Raw genomic sequence first — 8859 nt, forward strand, 5'->3', positions numbered from 1 at the left:
AGTCACGAAACAACAAGGCAGTCCCACCCCCCGCGACGCTTTTCTCGTGTGTGATCCAACAAATTATAGCCCACGGGGCATAATTCCACACGCACAGCATCATCATGTTGACCAAGCCAAGACTCTGTTAAATCACTTTTAAGGGGATTGAAAAATTTCGGTATGGCCTCCGAGAAACTGTATCGAAACACCTTTTATATCTACTCCGCTCGTTCGGCTTCCAACATAGCAACTAGCCGTTAACCAGTGCCAGAGCTCTCGATCGATGTTTATAATTAATTGTAACTAATTATTTTATCATGTCGACCAAAGGCAGTTGTAATAAAACGATCATTTCTTTAGGTTCCGCCGGTTCCACCGTCTACAGTCCCGCAGATTAGTCTTACCCCGTTAAATGAGAGTTTTCTTTGTTCCGGGAAGATGTAATTTAGTATTCTGCATTGTCTTCGTGCATGTTTCTTCAAATAAGACCCGTCATTAATATCAGCGTGATTTGCTATATTCCATTAGCTGTTCTATTCAACCAGGCAATAAATCAACCATATTCTCATTTACATCAAACTTTTCGTTACACGGAGGTCGCTAAAGAAAGGGACAAGACTGTTTTATACTGATAGGCAGTAATATTAAGTTGGAATATACTGTTCATGTCCAAATCGAAATCGGTTGAAATTGTTTGATATTGTGCGGTCAATCAGATAATTTGTTCATCTTATTAAAGTGATGGTGATTATTTCTTTCAAAATCAACCATTGAAGTAAAAATGATAATCATGAGATCATCTTAAACGCGGTAGACTTGTTTGAACCTACAAGAAACTGACCATAGGGACACTATTACTTCAAAGATAACATATGGCTGAGATCGTCTTAAAACGACTGCTTGCCGAGAACGTACATATTAGAGAGATTAAGCTTCACGTCTACGGCAAACAGCAAACGGCAGATTCAAGTTGAGAGTCAGCTGTCAAAATAGAAAAAGAGCACATAAAAACAGCTCAAAAACTTATGGATAAAAAATTGTGTGAAACTACTAATTTATGTGTAGAAATAATGAACAGTAAACGACAAGTTAAGGGGAAACTTGGCCAGGTGCACGTACAAATTCGCGTTTCCCGTTTGACGTAAACGTGGTTTAACCTCTCTATTGAAAGATGGCTCACCTTCGTCAAGCAGTTTGCATAGCATCTGGCTTTGGTGACAGTCGCTTTGTTTGACTTTCCACTGACGGAGTTAAAAATCCAGAGAAAGAACAAAAACTTGAAGGAATACCGAAGGTGGAGCAAGCCAGCCTGCGTTGCAAGCCACATACTAAGTCCATAATTTACACAGTCCAAATGAAGGTGAGTTGTTGATATCCTGCTCAAAACGAAAGACATGAATATTAGCACAAATATGCTGACAAAGGGCTAAAGATGCAATTAGTCATCTTTAATAACACCAAAGAAAATCTCTTATAAAAGCCCGAGAAAATGAATTAGAATGTCAAATTTCACAAAATTAATCTTACATATTAAATTTGCCGAATTTTAGCTGTGTTTTCACAATTCTTGTGAAATTTGACATTCATTTTTCAGGGCTCCCATAAATAAGTACCTCTTTAGGCCTTGAAAAGTGTAAAGATCACTCCATTTCCTTGGCGGATTCCGTTTAAATTAATATACGTTCTGATGTCAGATAATGCAACTGGATGCTTTTCAGTAATGGTAGTCTGAATCCGTTTTCCGGATGTTGAAGAGATCGCTCACATAATGAAGCTATCAAGTAGTCTTAAGTTCGCCGTGCATGCCTTTTGCTGACTTTTTTGATGCAGTTTATTTTAGCCTGACAACTTTCGCTCTTTCAAACTCCTGTTTTATCGTTAAAATCGAGATTTCAGATCGTAGATTTTTACTATTCAATTTGTGGGCGCTCGTAAGGTTGTTTAACAAGTTAACATTAAAAGTTATTAAAAATATTATTTTAAAAGAACAACTAAAATTTAGCAAATGATTTTGCTTCTGCGTTCATAACATACAATTTATTCAGATTCTAATCAATCAATGAATTCATGGCCTTTCCTGTCGTACCATCCTGACCGTACCTAAAAATATTGAATGTCTGGAAATAATCTTCCCAACTTTTTTAATTATTAAGGGTTATGAAAGGAACAGAAAGTGCTGATAAGTTGCTTAAAAAGCTTAATCTTTACCTACCAGAAAATCCATGTTGAAGAAGAACAGATTGCGGGATTTCGTGTGGTTATGATAAGCGCACGCTGAGAGTTCCACTTTAAAAAATGTAGCCTTTTAAATAATTCTATTTATGCATTTTCAAGGGCAAATGGCCAAAGCAAAGCTTTAATGTAAGCGAAATGATTTAATATTTATAAATTTCTGTTTTGTTTACAGGTTGACAATATCACCCGTGGGGGAAGTTGTCATTAATAATAAGTGGCTATTTTACCTCCATTTTGCGTTACTGTAATGGCGCTGTTTTGTCAGGCCACTCTAATCGCATCTTTCTAGATACATATTTTCACAATAAACAGTTTGCTTTTTATTTCATTAAATTTATATTTTAACCAAAAAAGTTTCATGGCACATCTAGAAATCCACTCTAAGCGACGCGATCGAAGTTGTTTCCATTTGGTCATCACAGGCCAAACTAACGCTTGAGCCTTAGTCGAATTTACAAGGCTTCACAATTATTTACCGGAAAATTTTATATTGTTACAATTTTAACTTTAACCAAGGTCAGAATTTTTCAGATCCCTCTCTCCATCACACTTTTGAATGAAAAATTCTGGTTTACCTTTTTCGCTGAATTATAGCTAAAAATGGGGTAAGAAAATCAGCTTCAGAAAATCGTAAGAAATTTATTATGTAAGCTTAAAAAATCATACATGAGTGGAACGGTCATCTAGAAAGTTTTAGCCGAGCCCAAGCTATAGAAAATTCTAAGCAATATTTTCTCCTTCGAACCGATGTCTCACACAAAACCGTCCTTGGGTTCCCTTGACAAAAGTTCACCAATACTATAACTAACATCTTAACATCGTTCCACGTTATTTAATCTTAATGGAGTAAGAAAATGTAAATAAGTCTCGCTTAACCAACTCCCTGTTTTTTTTTTTCCGTTCGCGAAAATTAAGGAAGTTGCTCTTGTCTTTTGAGAAACAGCGACATCTCTTCTTTGATAGCACAGCTGTATTAAAAAGATAACCGCTTCCAAAGTTGCCTCTGTAATTCAAAATTATTTTATTAGGAAAAAAAAAAAAGAAACTTTCAACGTATACAACTGGTGATAAAATGAGTGCCACTTACCACTCTAATTCATTTTTTTACAATTTCCAGTCCTGTGCCTTTTATGCTGTATTACGTCATTGCGCGGTCTCCTTAACAAAGTAGTGATTGAAGATCAATAGAGTCAAACGTGTCAGAAATTGAAAGCACAATTTGACAGCACCTAATTATATTGATTTCAATTATGCTGTGGGTCTTAAGCTTCATTTCCCTCTGAATATATTTACTTAATAGGTGAATAAGCTTTCTTTTCAATTTTCTGAGTTATTGTGACACTACAGTGTCATTAAAGATCGAATTGACATTGTGTTTTTTTAGGTTTTTCGGTAAAGGCCTATTTTTTTTCATATAAGCGGCTTTACGGTTTGAGGTCTCCTGATGTTTTAGTGTCAGTTTCTTTTTATGAATGTATATTTTTTATTAAATATAAAAGAACAATTTTTTTCAGTTTTCCGTTTACTGTGTTGGCGTCAAGATTTTTGCAAAAAATTAAATCATCAGTTATAAGAACATCTATAAGTTCTTTTGAAATACTAGTAAGAAAAGATTCATCGCAAGTTGACCTTTTATGATAGTTGGAGCAACGTATCAGTTTTACTGCTGTTTCGCAGTTTTCAGTAGAGCTAAAAGTACCCCAGTGTCATTTAAAAGAAGACAATGGAACTCAGGCAATTAAAACAAAATTATATATTTGCATCATAAATTTACACCTTGTTTCAACTGGATTAGAGCTCGACTGAGATACGCTGTTTATTTTCGAATATAGATAAGTCAAAAAGTGAGATGGTTATAATAACTTAAGTACAGGGAGTCTAAAGCAAATTTTTCCCGTAATTCATTTTCAGATTTACAAGATATATGGAACAAAACAACTTGGTGAGCAAAGTTGTTTGGCATGGCCTTTTTTTTTAAAGACCCCCACCTGTTTTCCCCTAATTAAAAGTCAGGATCTCGTTCATAGTATCTACACAAATGCAACAGTAATAGCCATTAGTTTAAAATGACAATCTATATCGTGGTTTCCTTTGATTTTTCACTGATCATCGAGGTACCAGACAGTCAATTGTCGAGTTGGTGGATTTAATCTCGAGAACATTAGCATAACTGTTGTAGCGTTTCCGACCATGGTTGAGAATTCCAATTATAAGTGATCACCTGGTGAAACTACCCAAGGGTGAATCTGGTCATTGCACTTACTGACGAGACTGATTTACCAAGAATTTCGAAAATTCAGTTCTTTTAGCCTTTAACCGATGAACAATCTCAACACCTATTTAAAAAAAAGCATAACTTGAAATTTGCTATAAACGTTGGCCATGCGCACGATGTTGGTGACCACCTTTTTGTAATAAATGGTCTAACACGCTATTATGCGCACCATATAAGCACGTTGAAGGCGCCATTAAGCAAGATAAGTTTCTTAAGCCGGAAGAGAGAGAGAGACGATAACACCTTTTGTGGTAAATGACATTGCGAACTGAGCTATGAACTAGGAACATTCGAACTGCGAGTTTTGTGATAATTCGTGTAGTGTATATGAAGTGAGATTTGTCCTTATATAAGAGCCTGCAATCCTCGTGGTTGTAGTTTTACCGCCATGTTGCATGGAATGAGATTTGGTGATTAAAGCCTGATTTTTCCGGCAAACGTCTTCCTTAGTTCACTACACCTTTAGAACAAAAAATACTGATATACTCAACTCCGTAGCTGAAAATGCTTCGTTGATACAAAATTCACCTTCTTAGAAGCTTAAATATCTCTGCCATTTTATTTTTATTCATTCTTTCTCTTTTCAACACCATAATTTTTTCTTCAGATGATATATCGACGATTCTTCGAAAAAGGCTCGATGAAAACACGGTTAAGGCTCGATATAGGCACTATGAAGGCACTATCTATGTACGATCAATGGAATTCAGGTTCTATGCACGTTTATCCGTCGGCTTCTTATTATTATCGTGCAAGCACGTTGCACTATGACAAAATTTGACCTGTTTTGTTACGGCTGTGATCACCAACACCGTGCACTTAGCCTAGTTTTATTCGTGATCAACTGTTCAAACCGCCAGAGTACTAACGAGAGTGAACGTCGAAATTAAAAGATGTTTTCTAAGATTTTTTCTCGCCAGAGCCGTCTGGAGCGAAGCGCCGGAAAACTTTATTATCAGAATAATTTTAACGAGGCTTATCAGACTCAAGATAGTCTTTTAATGTATGAAAGTGATGGCTTGAAAGTAAAAATTAAGAATATTTAGTGGCTGGCGAAAAACATATAAGGGAAAAATTCGCTAGAGTGTCGAAAAACTGACACATCAAATAAATTTAAAACAGATTAACACTAAAGTTGGAAAATGAGACTATCCCTTTCAGCCGATTACGAAATACTTTACGGACAGGACTAGCATGTATAATTTTGAAGTGTTGAAATCACTCGGTCATTGTTGAGAGTGATAAAAATCACTCAGGCTGGAAGGGGTGATGTTATGTACGTTACTAGCAAATTACCGTAAAATTCCAAACATAAGCCCCGGGGCTTATATTTTTCAAAGGCCTTTTTTGAAGGCAGGTACAAAAGTCGGACCGGATCAACTCGAACCGCCAGTCCAGGTCGGATCAACTCGGATCGACTCGGACCAACTTGGATCAAATCGGACCAACTCGAATCGAATAAAAAAATAAAAATAAAATAAAATCGGACTCGGATCAACTCGGATCATAAAAAAAAACAACTCGGATTATAAAAAGAAAAATAAAATCAGTCGGTAGCACTTAACTTTCACCCGCCATTTCGTTTTTTTCTCACGAACTCGTGGTTGCGTAAATTAATTTTATTGTTATTTTTATTAACTTTAATGATACACTAGTGAGCAGCACACATACACTTCCAGTGAACATTTTCAACTTGAAAGGACGAGAAATCATGCTCGCCAGGGACAACGAAAATTTTCGTACCCTAGGCGAGAATTGAACTCACGACCCTCCGAATACTGCATGTTTATCGGACGTTCAAACCACTGAACCGGAGGGTCGCGAGTTCGATTCTTGCCCGGGGCATGGAAGTTTCCTTTTATTTTCTCCTCCTTCCAAGTTGAAAATGTTCACTGGAAATGTATGTCTGCTACTCACTAGTGTATCATTAAAATTAAGTTTCAGAAGTCCTGCAGAAAAAAAACAAACAGGAACAAACAAACAAACACTCTTCGGTAACTATCAAAATGCGATCAACAGACCAGGCTTTTGATGCTTTTCTCATAAATAATTCAGTACACTTATTAATCAAAAATTATGCGCATAACTTATGATCACGCTTACCTCAACTTCTTTGCTTTGTGACAAAAAGCTGCAATAAAATAAAAAAATAAGCAAATATATATTCTAAGCGACTGAAACTATCATTTTCTTGGAATGAAGCAAATTCATTGAGAAAGATGGTCGAGATTTTACCTTCCTCGAGGTCATCCATATCTGTGAAGCAGAGCGCGTCGTATAACGCAACCACAACCACGAGTTTATAACATATCCGAGAGGAACTGGCACAAGTAAAACAAAATGGCGCCTGAAAGCCACGGAGAAAAAAAGGATGATCTGGCCTTTTTTACCCTCCAAATGGGTTAAACTTTCAGTTTTGTTGATTTAATTTAATTATTTTGATTGCTCCGAGTAGATCCGAGTCTTATTTTATTTTTTTTAAATTTTTTTTTATGCGATCCGAGTTGATCCGACCCGGACTGGCGGTCCGAGTTGATCCGGTCCGACTTTTGTACCTGCCTCTTTTTTGAGGGGTTTACTTTTGGAGGGGCTTATCTATGGAGGGAAATTTGCGTTTCAAAATCGATTGGGCTGGTCTTATAGTTGGAAGTAAATTTACCGTTTTTGTCAAGGGATTTCAATGAAAGTTAAAGCTGAACACACAGGCTTTTACTGCAGAGTACAGGAAAAGTTTGTGACCTCACTTACTCGCCTCACTCGCCTTCAGGAGCTGCATCCAAGTGAGCCAGAGTAATTATTACTAACAGTTTTTGTCTCGTTTTAGTTTTTTTGTAGTCAGGCGTAATTATTTCATGTCATGACATGTATTAATTTAAGATTTGAGACAGAGAGACGGTGTCAATAGCGTCGCGTTTTATATCCACAAACTTAAATTAATTTTCTGATTGCAAATGGAAAGAGAAAGGTTTTAGAGAATTCCAAGTTCTTGTGAGTAAAAAGTAAGGATAATATACGAAAGTCTTGCTTCGAGGCTTGTTCATCTACTTTAAACGGCAGGCCGACTAAAAAAACAAACAAACACAAAGAAATCAAGGTTTTCGGAACCTTTTAAGTCGTTCTACTTAGCTTGCTGTCTTGAACTAAACAGTGTTGTTGTTGCACATGTTTCATTAAAGTTTTATTCATGTTTTGAAATGAAATGTCTGAAAATGGTTTAAGCATGGCGTGTTTACTCATTAACTCACATTGTTCATCCTCGCTGAAAAGAATTAGAACTTGAATCATGCCCAGTTAAGTATAAGTAGTAACTTAAAATCAGTTAAGTATGTTTTTTTTTTTGGAGTTTTAAGTAATTAAAAGTTGGCTAAATCTATTTAGTATACACTACCACCTCCACTTCGGTGAATAATTGTTATTTATTATTCATTCAAAATATTTCCCCAATTCTGACTGGCTAAAAGCACACTCATAATTCACCATAACCAGTTACTGATGACCAAATTTAAAAGAATTTTGACTTTTGAATTTTGACCTTGGCTGACATTATTCCTGACCTGGCAAAAGAGCATGCGCCTTACTACTTAACAGGGCTCCTTAACTTCCTCTCCCTGCTATCAATCCGTGCAATGGACTGATTGTTATGAAGAACCAGATAATGTTTACTAAAAATCAGGTATTTTTGTTTAGCTCGTTAGCACTCCTTTTTCCACATAACAAATTTAAAAACAATTTCTAACATTTGCTGATTATCAAATATGTTTAATATATAGGCTACATACACAGGTGCACACTTATTTCACTTTTAAATTTCTCTTTTTCTCTATCTTTCTCTTTGTCTATATTCCAAATTCGTGGACATGACAATTAAATCTAAACTTAATACGTTAGACAACACTGCGATACAGAAACAATTTTCGCTTTCCGTTTTCGTCTTTATTGACTCTTTAGTTGTCTCTGCTTCATAAGACGCGAGTGGCTATTTGGGTTGCCATTGAGTTATTTTACATCGGTATACCTGTGGTGCGGACGGACCAGTGGACATACGGTCCGCGTAATTACCAAAAATTATCCGATGAGTAGATAAGCACATTTTCTTAGGTGTGGGCTAAGCTCGCGGGCGTGGAGCTCCGCTATGATTAGCACAACTTCTAGAAGGAAAGGTTATAAACTAAAGGGCAGAGAATTAAGCGCAAAACAAAAATAATTTAACTTTCACGGACAATAGGATATATTTTCGGAGATTTGGAAATTTTCTCGTGACATTTTGACATTTTGATCAACCGTTCGATTTTCGCAAATGACAGATTCGTCCAGAAATTACTCAAAAGTTCTCCGAACCCAGAACCAGTAAGAAGGTTTAAAAGCAA

At 36.2% G+C, this 8859-nt stretch overlaps 1 protein-coding gene across 1 annotated transcript in view; it reads right to left on the reverse strand.

Annotated features, from left to right (window-relative positions):
* LOC140944829 (uncharacterized) overlaps positions 1-6746 on the reverse strand; it is a 39788-nt gene extending 33042 nt beyond the window's left edge. Inside the window, exons 1-3 of the mRNA XM_073393931.1 lie at positions 6728-6746; positions 6596-6623; positions 1163-1358 (exon numbers count right to left, since the gene is read on the reverse strand). Of these exons, the coding sequence (XP_073250032.1) occupies positions 1163-1358; positions 6596-6623; positions 6728-6746 (243 nt within the window). The remainder of the gene's footprint in view (positions 1-1162; positions 1359-6595; positions 6624-6727) is intronic.
* Between the last annotated feature and the right edge of the window lie 2113 nt (positions 6747-8859).

Source organism: Porites lutea, chromosome 7 (genome assembly GCF_958299795.1).
Source record: "Porites lutea chromosome 7, jaPorLute2.1, whole genome shotgun sequence".
NCBI lineage: Eukaryota > Metazoa > Cnidaria > Anthozoa > Scleractinia > Poritidae > Porites > Porites lutea.